General features: G+C 40.9%; 1 protein-coding gene and 1 long non-coding RNA gene across 5 annotated transcripts in view; one reads left to right on the forward strand and one right to left on the reverse strand.

Moving 5' to 3' along the window:
* Window positions 1-4078, forward strand: part of B3GALNT1 (beta-1,3-N-acetylgalactosaminyltransferase 1 (globoside blood group)) — a 26117-nt gene extending 22039 nt beyond the window's left edge. For 3 of the 4 annotated variants that reach the window (XM_019440472.2, XM_019440475.2, XM_019440477.2), the window contains one exon: window positions 2260-4078. In XM_019440472.2, the coding sequence (XP_019296017.2) occupies window positions 2294-3289 (996 nt within the window). In that variant the 5' untranslated portion in view covers window positions 2260-2293 and the 3' untranslated portion in view covers window positions 3290-4078. Of the gene's footprint in view, window positions 1-1809; window positions 1833-2259 lie in introns of those variants that run through there. The other variant, XM_053903667.1, reaches the window with a different exon arrangement.
* The window catches only part of LOC128777290 (uncharacterized), a 25345-nt gene extending 11024 nt beyond the window's left edge, over window positions 1-14321 (reverse strand). Inside the window, exon 1 of the long non-coding RNA XR_008422525.1 lies at window positions 14239-14321. This is a non-coding gene — a long non-coding RNA (uncharacterized LOC128777290). The remainder of the gene's footprint in view (window positions 1-14238) is intronic.
* Between the last annotated feature and the right edge of the window lie 3560 nt (window positions 14322-17881).

Raw genomic sequence — 17881 nt, forward strand, 5'->3', positions numbered from 1 at the left:
TTCGTGAGTTCAAGCCCCGCATCAGGCTCTGTGCTGATGGCTCAGAGCCTGGAGCCTGTTTCAGATTCTGTGTCTTCCTCTCTCTGTGACCCTCCCCCGTTCATGCTCTGTCTCTCTCTGTCTTAAAAATAAATAAACGTTAAAAAAAAATTTTTTTTAATACAAAAAAAAAAAGAAAAGAAAGAAACATGGCCTACTGAATGCATGTGAGATAACTTTTGTAATAAGATTTGCTGCTTTGAGTTCTTCCCATTATTGAAGAGTAATGGGGCCTTCATTGCCTATATATGATTGTAAATGCTGATCCTTACGCAGTATACTTTCCTTTTGTTAGTCTGAAATTTATTCCAGTGTGCTGATTTGTTAGAATGAGATGTAAAACTGCCATCTGACAAGTGTTGTAATAAACATAAAAGTTGTCATTGGCTGAGGTGTAAATCAAGACCCCTAGGGTTGTACATGCAGTGTCTAGTCGCAGATGAGGAGACAGTGTAGGAAGAAGTTTATTACTTCTATAATTCTTATTCTAGGTCTCTTCTGTTTCCGGTTTTTCCAGGAGCTGGCTGTGCAAGGCTAGTAAGGGGGAGAGAGGAAGACTGGGGTGGGATGGACAGACCTACCTTTTATCCTTTACACAAATGGAAATAGCATAACAAGTCCGTGTGCATTGCTCTCCTGCTGTAGGTCTGTGTCTGTCTTGCACTTTGACTATTGTGAAAAACACTTCGCCAACAAGGTCATAGACTACAAATGGAGGGGCAAGACACATATACATGAAACTGAACTGGAGAGTTTGTATTGTGTGACTTAAAATATAGAAAGCTCTAGAGAAAGGAGAGATTACTGACTGTGACCAGAACTAATCAGGGCAGGTAGGATATGGCCAAATAGGACAAGGAGTCTTGAGGTCCTGTCATTTTCATAGTATTAAGAGGCAGAAGAGCTGTGCATCCAAAGACCTAAGACTGACCCAAGGTAGAACCCTTGGGGGGCCAGCCTTCCCATATAATGACATTAACATATGCCCTTCATAACAGATTCTGGGTTCCCAGGACCCCTCTTCCCAAAGGATGGGGGGTGAAAGGGCACCATTGGAACCTCCTCAGCCTGCCCCTCATGTTGTTCATCCATCCCTTACTCTGAAGTCCCTTAGCATTGATATAAACAGTCAGTGCCACCCTGTCCTTCCATGTTTACCTGTTGCCTAGGGGTCCCCTTCTCCCATCTCCTTCCTTTGGTCTTAGTGCCTGGTGTTGTCTGTGGGTGTGGAATGTCTAGGAAACACTTAGCACATGTTTGTCTTGATATCATGGTGCCCAGAAAGCCCTGTGGGATCCTGAATTGTGAACCAACCTCATCCTTGGGACCTAGCACAGAACTGAGGTGACACTGTCACTCCAGTCTGAATGCTGTAACATTACCGCTCTTCTCATCTCAGCTGGAGGGTCCCTCCCATGATTCTGATCTGGCACAGGATTTCTGAATAGATTAGAATGGGAAACACATGAAAACTCAATTCTATGGACAGGCCTTTAATTTAAGCACTTGATGTGCAGACTGAGCATGGAGTTCAGCCAGTGAGGTAAAAGGGGAGCTGGGATCTGTTTGGGGCAAGGAAAAAGCTATTTCACAGTCTTGACCATTTAAAAACTCTGGAGATGCTTACCCTGTTTGTGTCTAGAGGACTTGCCTTTCAGGTGAAGAGTCTCTGCTCCCATCTCATTTCACATGAATAATTGTAGCCACTGGGTTTTCCTTATTCCAGATTTGCTAGAATCCACATCTGATCACACAGCTGAGAAAGACCCTTGGTTTATTTGGACATGTTGCTGGTAATATCTCCTTGCATTAAATCCTTCACTTCTCTTTCCATAGTGGTGAAGAAGAAATGCGGCTTTTTTTTTTAATTGCAGATTTATTTTTTAACCCCCCCATTACTCATCTTTTTCTGTCCCTCTGGACATCCGGGACAAAATCATATTTCAACAGTTATTTAAATCAAACAGGAAGTATTAATTTTCCCGAAGTAATGAAGGATATGTTTTTAATCTTGGTCTGGATGTAAAAAGCTAAAATGCCCTCTTGGTTTTTGGTGTCCATTTGCTTATAGTTAAATGAAATGAACTAGGTTGGGGTCAGGATTCTTGGTTTTGCTTGGGAGCTTTTGTTGTTCCAACTCTTTAAGTAGATAATCAGATATCATTTAATACTGTGTCTTGGGTGGTGGAGTACTAACCAGGTCTTTGATAAATCTTCCAGAACCTCAGGCTCGTGTGCTTCTGAGCTGCTGTGGATGGCCCTGGCTCTCTTGACCACTCTTCCGAGTAGGATGTCACTGAGATCCCTCAAATGGAGCCTCCTGCTGCTATCCCTCCTGAGTTTTCTTGTGATGTGGTACCTCAGCCTGCCCCACTACAATGTGATAGAACGTGTAAACTGGATGTACTTCTATGAGTATGAGCCAATTTACAGACAAGACTTTCGCTTCACACTTCGAGAGCATTCAAACTGCTCTCATCAAAACCCTTTTCTTGTCATCCTGGTGACCTCACACCCTTCAGATGTGAAAGCCAGACAGGCCATTAGAGTTACTTGGGGTGAAAAAAAATCTTGGTGGGGATATGAGGTTCTTACATTTTTCTTACTAGGCCAGCCGGCCGAAAAGGAAGACAAAGTGTTAGCATTGTCCTTAGAGGATGAGCACATTCTTTATGGTGACATAATACGACAAGATTTTTTAGACACGTATAATAATCTGACCTTGAAAACAATTATGGCATTCAGGTGGGTAACTGAGTTTTGCCCCAATGCCAAGTACATCATGAAGACAGACACTGATGTTTTCATCAATACTGGCAACTTAGTGAAGTATCTTTTAAGTGTAAACCATTCAGAGAAGTTTTTCACAGGTTATCCTCTAATCGATAATTATTCCTATAGAGGATTTTACCAAAAAGCCCATATTTCGTACCAAGAGTATCCCTTCAAGGTGTTTCCTCCCTACTGCAGTGGGTTGGGTTATATAATGTCCAGCGATTTGGTGCCAAGAATCTATGAAATGATGAGTCACGTAAAACCCATCAAGTTTGAAGATGTTTATGTTGGGATCTGTTTGAATTTATTAAACGTGGACATCCATATTCCAGAAGACACAAACCTTTTCTTTTTATATAGGATCCATTTGGATGTCTGTCAACTCAGACGTGTGATTGCAGCTCATGGCTTTTCTTCCAAGGAGATTATCACATTTTGGCAGGTTATGCTAAGGAATACCACATGCCATTATTAATTTGACAAAAGCCTAGAGAAAGACAGGATACTCTGTGGAAAGTATTAATATTACTGTAAAATGTCCAATGGAAAACTCATGGGAAGGTCACTGTGTTGAGTTACACTGAACTGAGACTCATGAAGAACGCACAGACTGGGGACTGGAGGGTCACACTTTGATTTACCTAGACCAAAACCAAGTCAGGCCCTTTAAAGGTGATTGTAAGAGGAATTAAACACCTTATAAAGGAATCGGGGATTTTTGTTAATAAAACGAATAGGGCCAAACTGTTTGAACGTGCCATTCTGTAGGCTAGAACTTGTTAAAAGGGTTTCATTGAATTATAAGCTCATTAGTCCATAACATCGAAGCAATGGGGAGCTCTACTCATTGAGCAGTCTAGTCTGTTAAGGGTTTTGTGTATATCTGACATGGATTACCAGTTTTTAAAAATACATAGTTCTTTGTAAAAAACTGAAGTTACACTGAACAAAATTTCATCCGTTTTGGTCATTCAGAAGGTACTTCAAGATGTTACAGCATTTCACAGTTATGAATTACTATTTAATATTACTTAGGACTTCCTGGTGTTTGAATGTTATGGTTGTTTCAGTACTGTATAAAGCAAATAGTGATTCACCCTTATCCATTTGAAGTTTTTCCCAGTTACCTCACTGATGAGCTTATTATTTCATAGCTCCATTAATGTAAAGACATTGGTAATTATCACATATCAGTAATCTCTTGGACTTTGATAAATATTTTACTGTGGTAATACAGAGAAGAATAAAAGCAAGAAGATCTGAATTTTTGTCTTGTTTTTAAAACTACAATCCCCAGTGTTTTTATGTCACTCCATCTGTCTCATTTTTCCACCTGGAAATTGGGAATAATATAGAATGCCAGGGAGCATGTTTCCTTTTGGAAAGGATTCTGAAGGCAAAAAAGAAAAGAAGGACCCTGATGGCCAGAATACTATGAATATTATTCTTATCTGCTCCACATGCGTTCTCATTAACAATCAATTTGAAAATAAAGAGGGAAAAAAGAAAAAAAAGTGCTGCTGCTTTTGTTACTAGTTTCACATCAAAAGGAAAGCCCCAAAATATGGTCTGAGATCCTATCTGAATTCCATGTTGTGTAGAAGCACATTTCTTCATAGGAGTGTTGATGTTGGTCACCTCTGACCTACCGGTAAGTCAAAGAGGAAGACTCCTTGGCCCCAGATTTTGGGGATTGTGCAATTTCCCATGGAGGCTGATATGGGACAAGTGATTGCTTTTTTCCAGATGACATGTTGGCAAAAGATAAAATCCCTTGGCAGAAAATATAAACTTGAAAATATGTAGTCAGCTTAGTAATACTGAAATATTTACGATTCTCCAGAAAGAGAGGCTTAATTTCAATTAGAACTGTTATAATATGCGATTCTCTATAAAACAGTTACTTCCAATTCCCTGATCTCAGACCTGATACCAGTCACAATAAAATCCATTAAATGAACTATTCTATGGAATCAATCTATGTCCTTGCTAATCCCCATTCATAAGGAGTCACTTTCTTTAAGACAGGTGGTGGGTATTTTTGTAGTGTGATTAGATTGGTTTTGCAGAAGTCTATATTGATGTTGTAAGCTAAATCAAAAAATTTCTTAAGAGAGAACTTTTAAAACAAAATAAAAAAAAATCACAAGTAAACTGTGAATAGTGGCCAAATTTCAGAAGATTGTTTCTTTTCAACTAGAGATTGGAGCCTAAAAGATCTCTAAAGAGTTAAATGGTTACAAAAAATAAGTTGGGTCATTATTTTTAACTGTATGTTTCTTAATAGTCTAAACTTTCAAGTAGTAAATATCAGCTGTGTTATTAAAACTTTGTCCTTTGATGTTTAACCAAAGAGACAGCATTTTTTATTTTGACTCATAGCAAAGTTTAGTGCTGGAGACTAACCTTGGGCTGATTCTCTCCCATCTGCCATAGCCCCGCCATCCCCATGGCATTACACGCTCTGCCTCACTCATTTACTCTGCTTGCCCACAGCATTGAGTTTGTGACCCCTAGTGCATTAGCTTTTGCCCAATTAGGCTGCAAGAGCAACTCTCAAATCTCAGGTTAACAATAGACATTTTCTTCCCCCATCCACATTGCGTGTCACTGGTTGCACGCGGTGGCCACAACCTGCTGCCTGTACGTTCTCATCTCACAACATCTACTGCAGGTCACACCCTGTCTGGAACATGCCATTCTTATAGAGGGAAGGAAAAAAGAGCTGGCAAAACACATTGACATCCACTGACCAAAGCAAATCCCATGCCAAGCCCAGTGTCAGCGGCAGGCGGTATAGTGTATTCTCACAGGAAGTTGTGCAAGTCACGTGGTGGCAGGCAGGGATGTGTTGTTCTAGAGGATAGGGAGTGAATAGTTGGGTACAGTAATATAATCCGCCATGCCTAGTGTGTGAAGGGGAGGGGAGGCTCAGGATCTGCAGTTCTTAGGCTGGCCCGAGTGGATCAGAAGTTTTCTGGCTCACTGGCTGCTGGTGCTTTGATCCCTCTCCTGAGAGGGCTACCCTTTCACCCCTGTTAATCTTTCCCTAGCTCCACCCTAAATGTGCTGGGCATTATCGTGTTCCTAGCAACTCAACCCATGCAGGGCAGCCAGAGCTGAGCTATTTATAACAATATAACAATTTCTGATCACTAGGTTGGGGACAACCTTCTCTTGGAGTCTGGTAGGCACTTATTGCAGGCTGGAGGGGAGAGAGAGGAGTTGGAAAACGGCCAGACTTCATGGGGAGGGTGACTATGTAGCAGGTCCATCCTGCCATCTTTGGTGGTGTTCTATCCTTTAATCCACTGGGAATTAATCTTTATGTTAAGCCAACTTCTCTGGATTTGTGTGATCTGAAGACTAACTCTAATTGGGATCCCCCACACTCTCCATCAGCTCTTTGTCGCAATGTAGTTACTATGGGAGCAAACCTTCAAGGATCCCATCAAAATAGATGGCACATGTTGATCTGAAAGCCAAGGGGAGGAGATTTGAGTGGGCAGTCCCTTGACAGAATTTTTGCCCAAAGGAAGGGCTATCTCATGGGGCTTGTAAGGACAAAGGAGGGCCCAAGAAGGATAGATATCATCACTCTGTATTTAAAGTGGGTGATGGAGGCACAAAACTTGGATTTAGTCTTTGAGTCCTGGGTATTGTCAACACAGCCAGGGGTTTTAGTTAATGGAGCCTGCACAATTTTCAGAATCCCCAAAACTGAGAGGATTCCATACATTTACCCAAGATAGGGTTGCCTAAGTTAAGGAAAAGGTTTCCATGGCTAGAATTTAATAAGCTAAGACAACAGCCATGATTAGCTTATAAACAGAAGCTTAATTGGGGGTTAATTTTTATTTGATTAATAACATGGAGAAACTGTTCTAATTTAGTATGTGCAGAGTCACTGATGATGGTTCACCGAGGGCAAAGTGATCTTTGCCAAGAAAAGACTTGGGAACTCTTGTTCTTTGATATGAGGGCATGTAACTTGTCCAAGCTCGTTTTCAAGCCAGGACTAGAATATTCCAGGCCCAGCTACACTGCACTTCCCTTGGTAACCTCGAGTTTGGTTAGAGCACATTCCTCAATGAAATGCAGAAATCTCCAGAAAGGATTAGCCTTGACTCGGGTGGGAGGAACTTGGAGGTGCCAGTGTATAGTCTCCAATGGATTTAAGGAAATGTGCAGCCACCAGGCATCTTGGGGAAGTTAGGTGGACAGAATGTAGAGTAAGATGCCAGTGGGCAGTGGCAAATGGAGCACAGAGTAGCAACTCCCTAGCAGACAAGTGCTGTCCCCAGCAGTATGACAAGATCCTATAGCCAGCAAGAAGAGAAGACTAGGGTCCTGATGACATCATACAAAGTTTGCTGCACATGCATTTCAAAATAAATGTGTCCTCCATGCATATGGTCAGGGTGTTTGTGTGTGGAAATGCCTTGGGCTATGTAGGAGGCGAGAATGTCAATTTCAGGTTTCCAGAAGGGGATGAGGGTCAAGACCAGTGAGACAGTTCCAAATAGGATCTGGGTCTTTGTTACAGGATTGTAGGTTTTTTTACAATTTCAGTGAAAAGGTGTCCGTTACCCAGGAGAAGACAATACAGCAAAATGACTGTTGCAATCCTCAAGTCACCTCCAGTAGGGAATATATTTATTTGAAGTTTCAGACCCCAGGGCCAGAAACACTAAAATGGGTTCTCCTGTTCTTCTTCTTTTTTCTTTTAATGTTTATTTACTTTTGAGAGAGAGAGGGTGTGAGCAGGGGAGGGGCAGAGAGAGAGGGAGACATAGAATTGGAAGCAGGTTACAGGCTCAGAGCTGTCAGCACGGAGCCCGACACGGGGCTCGAACCTACAAACCACGAGATCAAGACCTGAGCTGAAGTCAGATACTTAACTGACTGAACCACCCAGGTGCCCTGGATTCTCCTGTTCTTGAGGAACCCTGAGCCAGGTTGCTTGGGTTTGAATTAAGGCTTCTCTGATTACTGGCTCTGTGGCCACTGGCAAGTCACTTTGCCTTTTTTGTGCCTCAGTTTCTTTACCTACAAAAAGAGAGGAAATGACCTACCTCACAGGGCTTTTGGCACACAGTAAATGCTATATGATTATTAGGTATTTTTTGTGTTGTTGAGGAGACACTGCATTTGGACTTCTGAAATAGTACTTCAGATTTGTCATGGAGTACCTACACTTTGTGCTGGTTAGAGAAGTAATTTTAGACCAACTGAACCTGACAGAAGAGATGCATGTCCTCCGAGACTAGGCCAAAAAAAGCCTTACAACGTTTGCCATGGTCTTTTGGAATGGACGCTTCCATTAGAAGTCCAACCACTCTGAGCCCAGCACACAGAGAAAAGCCAAGATAGCCATGTGCAAAGCCATGTGGAGAGAGAAGCGATACCTGGCCAGATCCCGTGCTCCCGCCAAGCCAGCCGAAGTACCAGACACGTGAGTAAAGAAATCGTTTTGGAGTTGAGCCTTCAGACAACTCCAACCCCAGCTGTATAAGACCCCAAACGAGGACCTCCCAACCAGTCCCCATGAACCCACAGAACCATGAGAAATCCTAAATTTTGCTTTCAGCTATTGCAGTCGTCTGTCTTGCATAGATAATTAAAACATCTCTCCTCAAGGAAAATTCCCCCTCAACTTGGACTCTGTCGTGGACTGAATGTTTGTGTCCCTCCAAAATTCATATGTTGAACTCTAATCCCCGTTGTGATTGTATTAGGAAGTGGGGCCTTTGGGAGATCAGGAGAGCAGTCTTCATGAATGCAGTTAGTGCCCTTAGAAGAAGAAGTCAGAGAGTTGGTCTCCCTTTTTCCACCATATGAGGATGCAACAAATTTGTAGTCTGTAACCCTAAGGTGGCCTCACCAGAACCCGACCCCCTAATCTGGGACTTAGCAGCCTCCACAACTGTGACAAATACCTTTCCGTTGCTTATAAGCCACCCAGTCTGTGGTACTTTGTTATAGCATCCCTAACAGACCTGCCACAGGCCCCAGGCCCCAGGCCCCAGGCCTAGCCTTCTCCCCCCACCTCTGGCCCTTTTCCCACAGTTGCAAGCCCTCATGCCTGTTTGAGGTCACCAACAAATAATTTACAAAATGTCTTTTAATTCAGTCCTCGTTATGTTTTACTGTTGCCTTTCAGACTGTGTGGGAGACAGGGTGGAGGTGAGTGCCACTTACCAATTCCCCATTAAGGAAGCCCATTCGAGAGATTTCCCAGATAAAAAGAGATCAACTTCCCTCAAGATAAATTAGGGCATTCTCTTGAAGTCTGCAGCAGCTGCAGTGACGATTTTAAATGCCACGTTTCCCCCTTGCTGCAGATGTAGAAACTCTTGAGAAACAGGCGGGATGAGCTCATACCAAAATGTTAACAGGAAGTGCCTCTCAGTGACTTTTTCTTGTTTAAAGTACCTTTTATTACTCGTTGTTATTTTCAACAATGAGGACAAATTACTTTTATAAATGTTTTAACCAATATATCAAGAAATTTGGGCCAAGGTAAAAAGCAGGGTCAGAAACTGTCATGGGGAAAGGCTACTGGGCCAGGGTGGGGTGGGGGGAGATCAAATGCTGTGCCTGCTGCTGGGCTACCAGCCCACCTTCCCGCCTTCTGGCCTTCTCCTGTGCAGGCAAAGGCTATCCCCACCACAGAGGCCACAGTGTGCAAACCAGTCCCAGTCAGTGGGACCCAAGGGGACGTCTGCTGGTGGGCTTCTGGGAGGCTTCCTCCCTAATTTAAAAAAAAAAAAAAAAAAAAAGCAAAGCAGACAAAGGAGAAAGGCTCTTTTTCTTTGATCAGATGTTCTGTCTACACTGCCGGGATCCACAGCTTCCGTGTTGATCCCAAGAAGTGACAAGCCTAAAGATCAGGGCAGTGGGCTGAGGTGATAAGCCGGGTCCACCCTGAGACCATTTACTTTTAGAACTTTTGTAGTGGTGAGGCCAGTAATCTGCTCCTCACAGCTGAGGGCATCCTGACTGTGGGGCCACAAGAACAGTGTCCCTGCCCAGGACAGGTTGTGCCCAGGGTGAGTGGGGAGATGTGAGGAAATCAGTCACACTCTCCTCTGGTTTATGGCCTGGAGCTCTGAGGGTGTGGGACAGATCTTGCTGGAGAATGGTGCCCTGCCTGTGAGCAGCCCACATTGCTCAGTGGAGAGTGGAGCAGATAGGAAATGCCTTCTCTCTGCCTGGCAGTGCCTGCCTTCCATTTAAGGCAGCGGTTGTCTGTGATTCCTCTGTCGGAAGGAGAGACAGAAGAGCAAGAGGCCAAGGGTTGTAGCCCCGAACAGTCTGTACATCTCTCACCAGGGGGACCACGGCTTCTTATTTGGATGAGAAGAAAGGCCACGGCCACATTTGTTTGCCTTTTAAGGTCTACTCCCTGACTATCATCATATCAGAAATTTGTTTTATGAACTTGGCACCAAAGTAGTTTCAGGGCCTGCTGGTAACAACACTCACTATGTCCTCTTCAGAAACTGGAAAATCTCTGCCTTTTGGTAAGTCCACAATGAAATGACCAGTGCCCGGGACACAGGTCTTAACCGTTCTTCCTGCCTCAAGGCCGCTGTCATTACTTTATTCCAAATGAAGTGTCTCAAGGTTTCAGGACAGTCTAATATCTATAAATAATGATTCATTTGAGATTCAAAGGTCAAGTGATAATTAACCCTATCTCTTAGCTCAATGACTAGTAGGAAACCTCACTTTTGTTATTGAAACTCATGTTACTGAAAATCATATTTAGTGCAATGTGACCCAAGCCACGAGGACTCCCCCATCTTAAGATCCCAGCACCCTGGAGACAGTCCATTGGTCTACTTGACACTATCAGGGCAACAACAGTCCCTCTCAAAAATTTTAGAATGAGGGCAAAGCAACTTAAGCTAAAATCTGAAGGTTACCTCCAACTAAGGAAATCTGGGAAATTTTGGTATGAGCTGGTTTTTTTTTTTTCTTTCAAAATTAGATTTCATTTTTTAGAGCAGTTTTAAATTTACAGCAAAATTGAGAGGAAGGGACAATATGTGCTCCCTTGCCCCCCAACATGCACAGCCTGTACTACTAAAACACTGCTCACCAGAGTGGTGCATGTATTACAGTGGCTGACATATCATTATCACCCAAAGTCCATAGTTCACATTGGATTCTTGGTGGACTCTCAGTGAGACTGAGATTGTGATCTCTGGCCAGAGCTTCAGAGCTGGGGTCTAAGGCTTATCGAAGGGCAGTAGCTTACAGAAACAGAGAAAATGCCCACATTCAAATAGACCCTTAGCTGGGGCCAAGTGCCCTTTTTCCATGGCTGGTCTAGGGCCAGACTGGTAGGCCTGAGACTCTGTAGGCTTCTCCATTCAGAACTTGCAGGAGACAGCAACGATTCCCATGGAAGCCAACCCCAGACTGGCCTCCTTACCAGGCAGGCTGAACAGAGGCCAAGAGGGTAAAGGGTTGACATCTGGAGTCAAAAGGTCTTGATGGGGGACCCAGCACCTTCAGGAGGTTTATGGTTCCAGACCAGAAATGTGTCAGTATATTCTTATTGTTGAGAATTTTTCTGTCATATGAGTAAACAACAATTTGTTTATCCATTTGGGTTGTTTCCAGTTTGGGGCTATTATGAATAAGACTGCCATGAAGATCCTTGTAATGCCTTTTTTGTGTGTTGTTTTCTTTTCTCTTGCGTAAATGCATACGAATGGAATTGCTGGGGCTTTGGGTAGATGTATATATAACTTTATTATAAAATGCCAAATAGTTCTCAAAAGTCTGTCATTGTACATTCCCACACATTTTTTTCTTTTATGGCTCATGCTTTTGGTGCCCCAACCAAGAAATCTTTACCTAGACCAAGGTCAGGGAGAATTTTTTTCTTATATTTTCTCCTAGAAGTTTTATGAGTTTTAAGCTTTAGATTTAGGTCTATGATCCATCTCCAATTTAAGTTTTTAATCAGAGTGAGAACGGGTTTGAAGTTCATTTTTTCCCATACAAATACCCAGTTGTCTCAGCAACGTTAAAAAAAAAAAAAAAAAAAAAAGACTTGCCCTATTAGGAAGTGCTTAGTCTATTTATGTTTAACATAATTATTGAAATGATTGGGTTTAAGTGTACCATTCTGTTATTTACTTTCTGTTTTGCACCTTTATGGCCCCTTCCTTACCCTTTTGAGTTAACTAAGCACTAATATTCCACATAATTTCCTCAAATGCCTTCTTAGCTACTTCTCTTTGCTTTTTAAAATTATTTTTCGGGGGCGCCTGGGTGGCTCATTCGGTTCAGCGTCTGACTTTGACTCAGGTCATGATCTCGCGGTCCCTGAGTTCGAGCCCCGCGTCAGGCTATGTGCTGACAGTTCAGAGCCTGGAACCTGTTTCAGATTCTGTGTCTCCCTCTCTCTCTGACCCTCCCCTATTCATGCTCTGTCTCTGTCTCAAAAATAAATAAACGTTAAAAAAAAATAAAAAAAAATTATTTTTCAAATCGATTGTTTTAGAGGAGAACTTCTTAAAAAAAAATTTTTTTTAAATGTTTTGATTTATTTCTGAGACAGAGAGACAGAGCATGAGCAGGGGAGGGGCAGAGAGAGAGGGAGACACAGAATCCGAAGCAGGCTCCAGGCTCAGAGCTGTACCTGATGAGGGCTCAAACTCATGGACTGTGAGATCATGACCTGAGCCAAAGTCAGATGCTTAACTGACTGAGCCACCCAGGCACCCCTTAGAGGAAGACTTCTTAACTGTGTTGCTATTGATACTTTGCATCAGATAATTCTTTATGGAGTGTGCTTTCTTCATATTTAGCTTCCCTGTGGTTGATCTTCCTGGTCCTATATATTGATATTTTCCATAATATTTGAGAAATCTGTGGCCATTATTTCTTCAAATATTCTTCTGCCCCACTCTTGTCTCTTTCCGGCATTTGACTAACTTGTATCTTATACTGTTTTATAGTGTCCTACATATCCCTGAAGTTCCATTAATTTTCCTTCAATTTTTTCTCACCTTTTCCTCAAACTGGGCAATGTGTATAATCAAGTTCACTGATTCCTTTTGTCATCTCTAAGTTCTGTTAAGCGAATCCAGTGAATTTTTCATTCCATTTATTTACTTTTCTGTTCTAGAATTTTTAGTTTCCATTTCTCTATTGAGATGCCATATCTATTTTCTCTTTAAGACCATAGTTGCCTTTAATTCCTTGAATATATTTATTATAGCTGCTGTAAAATATGCTAAGATCAATTATCTAGGCCTCTCAGAATTGGTTGCTATTGACTGCTGTTTCTTCTTGACTAGTGGTCACATCTTCCTGTTGCTTTGGGTGTCTGGTGACTTCTTGATTTTATATTGTACCAGACAATGGGAGCAATGTTATAAATATGTAAATATTCTGGATTCCATTATCTTCTTCTGAAGAGTTTTGGGTTTTTATTTTTGTTCTAGTAAGTGGTTCAGTCATTAGCTGATCATCTTGACCTTGTATTTTGGTGGGACTTGGGGAGGGATGGATGGAGGAAGGGGTACATATTATGGTTTGTTTCAGCCTGTCTATAAAAGCCTGAAGTGTCCTCAAGCCCCTCCAACTTGTTAGAATTCAACTTCCCACCTTAGGCTCTCTTGTGGATCTTATTAGCACTTGGTTTTAGGCTCAATTAGGCTAGGTCTGAAGTAGGCCTTAATTTAGATAATGGTCTTTACCCTTAAGGCACAGGTTGGATGTCTGGGTTGTTAACAGTGTTAAGGAGGTCTCCCCACTCTGCTTGGGTCAGAACTTGATATTCCCCAGCAATGCTCAAGATGTAGTGTTTCTATTTCACTCTCAACACAGTAGCAGCCACTTTCTGTTAAGCCTCAGTGTTTCACCCTGCACACACTCAGTAAAGCCCGTGGCTAAGAACTCATGGAGGGCCCACACATAGACTTCTTGAAACTCCCCCTGTACAGCCCTCCACAGATTCTAGTCACATCACTTGCCCCAAACTCTGATTTCTGTAGATTTGGTTTGGTCCAGCTCTGCTTGGACTCCAGCATGCTGTGCCACAATCAGAAAACTGTCCCTTTACAGACAGAGTTGATCATGGGATAATTTGTGATCCCTTCTCTCAGAGATTGCTATCTTACACTGGCTATTGTCTAATGCTTGAAAACAGCATTAGTTTATTTAGTATATTTAGTTTATTTAGCATTTAGTATATTAGTTTATACTAATATAATATTAGTATATTATATTAGTTTAGTAATATAGTTACGTCCAGTTTTATAGTTGTTTATGGTAGATGGCCTAGTTCAATACCAGTCAGTCTGTGAGAGCTAGAAGAGGAAGCCCTGTAGCATCCTTGATAGCTTTTGAGTCTTAGGTGTGCACTGTTCCCAAGACTGTATTTAAATACTTACTGACCTTGAATTCCATGAGGCACCACTTACATTAAAATCCTTAAATTCCCATTCTGCTTATGCTACCAGGATCTGCTGTTGTTACCTCAAAAAAAACAAAAACCAAAAAACAAAAAACAAACTGATAAATTGCCACTACTATATTTCTAAAACAAAATAGAAGGAAGGAAAGAGAGAGCGGATATATAACCCATTGCTGTAAGTGAAGATGGGGTATTTGTGGATCTTCATTCCTATTTCTTTGGCTCTGTGGCTAGTATTGGAAAAGTCCATAGTTCTTACTCTAACTCAGATGGCAAACATCCATCCTGAAATCTTGAATCACATCTCTCATTCTATGTTAGAAATTTTCTACCTAGAAAAAGGGGTAGAAGACTAGAATTTGGGGGCTGCTTTTTCTACTGGCTATCAAATATTATTTGTAATGAAAAGGAGAAAACTAATCCAAGACCATATTTTTTTGCTTTGTCACACCCAATTTCAAATTTGGCAATCTGCTGATTAACTTTTATCATTCTTCATCTAGGTTTTAGGTACTGGTCACGCTTGAGCATTTCACCTTTAGAATACCTAAAAGTAGTACTACATGTGCGTGTGTGTGTGTGTGTGTGTGTGTGTGTGTGTGTATTTCACTGTCTCCAGATTCCACAGTGTTTTCTCCTGCATCTGTGAGAACCTTTGTACGTGGCTATTTTCTTCTGAACACTTTTCTGAGAGGTGTGCCATACCATGTTGCTAGAGTTTGCATGTATGTATAGCTACTCTATCTGTCATCACCTAATACTAGTTATATTATATAAACTTGGTTGATGAGGTATCAAGCTGGATAAAAGTTGTGTTAACAATAAAAAATTTTTGTTGCAACCATTTTTTAAAATTTACCTTGTTTTGAACCATAGCCAGGCTTATTCCTGTTCCAAATGATAGCACTCGAAGGTTCAGTATCTCCTATCTCTTCCTTCTGTTGTGCTTTGGTCTTGGCCCATGAATTGTTTTGCTGTTTCCTACATGGCCTCTCCACTCAACAGCTACTTTAACTGAAAAGCACTGAGAAACTGTAAAACCCCAGAGCAGAGATTAGAATGGAAAACAAGTTTAACCAAAAGAACAGAACAGCAGCGATCCCATGTATAAAGTCCAATAACTTTAATGTGTTTATTTTTGCTTTAATCTTGTCATCAAGGGTGAACTTTTAGCTGTTCATTTTGTATACAACAACACAGAATCAGTGATTGCATGAACACATTAGTCTCTACAAGGCTAAATCTACCCCTAGCACACATCAAAGGGACCTGAACGACATACCATGCATCTTGAGTGACCGTGAACCGCCATCTACTCTGAGCTCTACACCAAACTAACATCTAACATTGTTTCAAATGTCTCTTAGAGACAAATATAGAACAGTAGGTATACAAACCTCTAAAGAGTACCAAGAGTAATGAGGTTTTGTGAAGATTTTGTTATATTTATCATGGATAATTTTCAGGGACTAACTTATCAGAAAGCCTGTTTGATTTGAGCAATCGTTTTGGCCTGTGATCTAATGATTAAATATAATCTGAAGATTCCTAAAAAAAAAAGCATTGTCTAATAATTTATGGATCCTGGTTATCGTTTTATAAACAACTTCTTATAATTTTTAAAATAGCAAGAAAGTACTAATGGAAAAATTTCGTGATGTTGAAATTGGTTCAGTCAAACCTTATACAAAGTCACTGTTTTAAAATCCAGCAAGGAATGAGATCAGAGCTTTGGAGCTATACCATTCATAAAAAACATACTCAATTATGCGTTTTTTTTTTTTTTTTTCTCTTCCTCTCTCCAACTCTCCTTTACTTCCTTAATAATGGGGCTCCACCTCTGGTTTTAATCTTACCAAATCATAAGTTGTTTTGCCTTAATTTGAATTTTCTTTTATATGTTCTCATGCTTAAAAACAAAACAGCAACAAAACTCCCCACTTCTTATCACTATGAGATATTCCCAATCTCTTATCATTCACCTTCTATTATTCTAATTCAGTAGGATTCTAATGTCATTTGGCAGTAGCTAACGTTCCTTGGATAAAGAAGCAATTGCCACAAACAGAAAAAGAGATCTCGGTAAGATGACCAGGCAAAGAACTTAGAAGTGGTGGCTTCTGTGGTTAAAAATAAAAGTCTGGTATTTAGTTTTGTTTTGCCACACAGAAAATAGATGTTGCTATTTTTGTTCAAAATATAAAACTTAAATTCTGTGCCAAAAGTTACTATGGATACCAAATTTATGATTAAAAAACAATCTGGCATTTAGTCTTCTCTTCATTTTTAAAACAAAGAAATTATATTCCTGAGACATGTCAATTTTCTATATAACGAGTTCACTTATTTATATATTTAGGAACACTGTTGATAAACACCCTCAGTTCTGGGTTCTCTTTTGGGGCATAAGATTGTTACACTATATAGCTTCTTGGGAACAAAAATTAAAATATTCCATGGAGAGATGTTGTCATTATTCCTTATTCTCCTTTTCTGTAATTCTTTCCTCCAGGAGAGGATCCTGGAGGGAGAGACACCTTGGCTTTGACCATACTACTGCTGAGCCCTTGTATGGCTGTTGTCTGACTTGGGTGGAGGCCTCAATGATGGCCTCCTCTGGGACAGCCTTACCCCTGCCCTGGTCTACAGGGGCTCTCTGTCTCACTTCCTCACTTCCTAAGAAAAACTTAGGTGATCTAACATGGAATAATTATCTGATGCAATTTGCTTGGATGTGAGCAAGATATCCCTAATCTTTTATCATGCACTCTCTTATGTGTAGGAAAGAATTTTCTGTCCTGTCTTCACAAATCTAAGCCTATTGGAGGAAATCATGATAGATGCCAATTTTCAACCCATTCAGCCAAAAGTGAGCATTAGAATATCTACGAAACCTCCCATGGGCTGTAAATGCCAAGAAGGCAGGGATGGTGCCTGAGTGCTCACCATTAGAGACATTCAGACTATCTCTGCTTGGCACATGTCAGGTAATCTGAAAAAAAAGAAAAATTAGTAAAGGAAAGAATAAAACATACAAGCAGATGTACTTACAGCAAAAATAGTGTCTTTTCTAATTAAATCTGTTCATAAGGTAGATCAATCTGTTATAAATGCAATAATGCTTATATTTAAAAATATACCTTGTACATTTGGCATATAGAAATTACGTACGTTCACACTGGAGCGTTTAACTTCATTACTATTTTCCAGGCTTGTCAGAATAACCATTCTCTGACTTTATTAAAATTTCTTCTTCTTCCTTTTATTTTCCTTTTCCTGGCTCACCATGGGAACACTGAGGCATTGCAAAGTAAATTTCAGCTGGACAACCTGCCCTGAAATTGTGTACGTGCTATACCTCAAAGCCATTTGCTTTAGTAATTGAAGGGTAAACTGAAGACAATGTTGTAGGTGTTAATGTTTCAATATGAACAAGTATTTCAGACAAACTAACAAGGGCAAACACTGCTTTCTAATTTCTTTAAAGTAATCTCTGTGCCCAGTGTGAAGCTTGAACTCACGACCCCGAGATTAGGAGTTGCATGCTCTACCGACTGAGCCAGCTAGGCATCCCTGCATTCTAAAATAGAAGCAAAAGTTATTGGATTTTCTCCATTTTTGTAT

Source organism: Panthera pardus, unplaced genomic scaffold (genome assembly GCF_024362965.1).
Source record: "Panthera pardus isolate Hobbes unplaced genomic scaffold, ASM2436296v1 HiC_scaffold_16, whole genome shotgun sequence".
NCBI classification, from domain to species: Eukaryota; Metazoa; Chordata; class Mammalia; order Carnivora; family Felidae; genus Panthera; species Panthera pardus.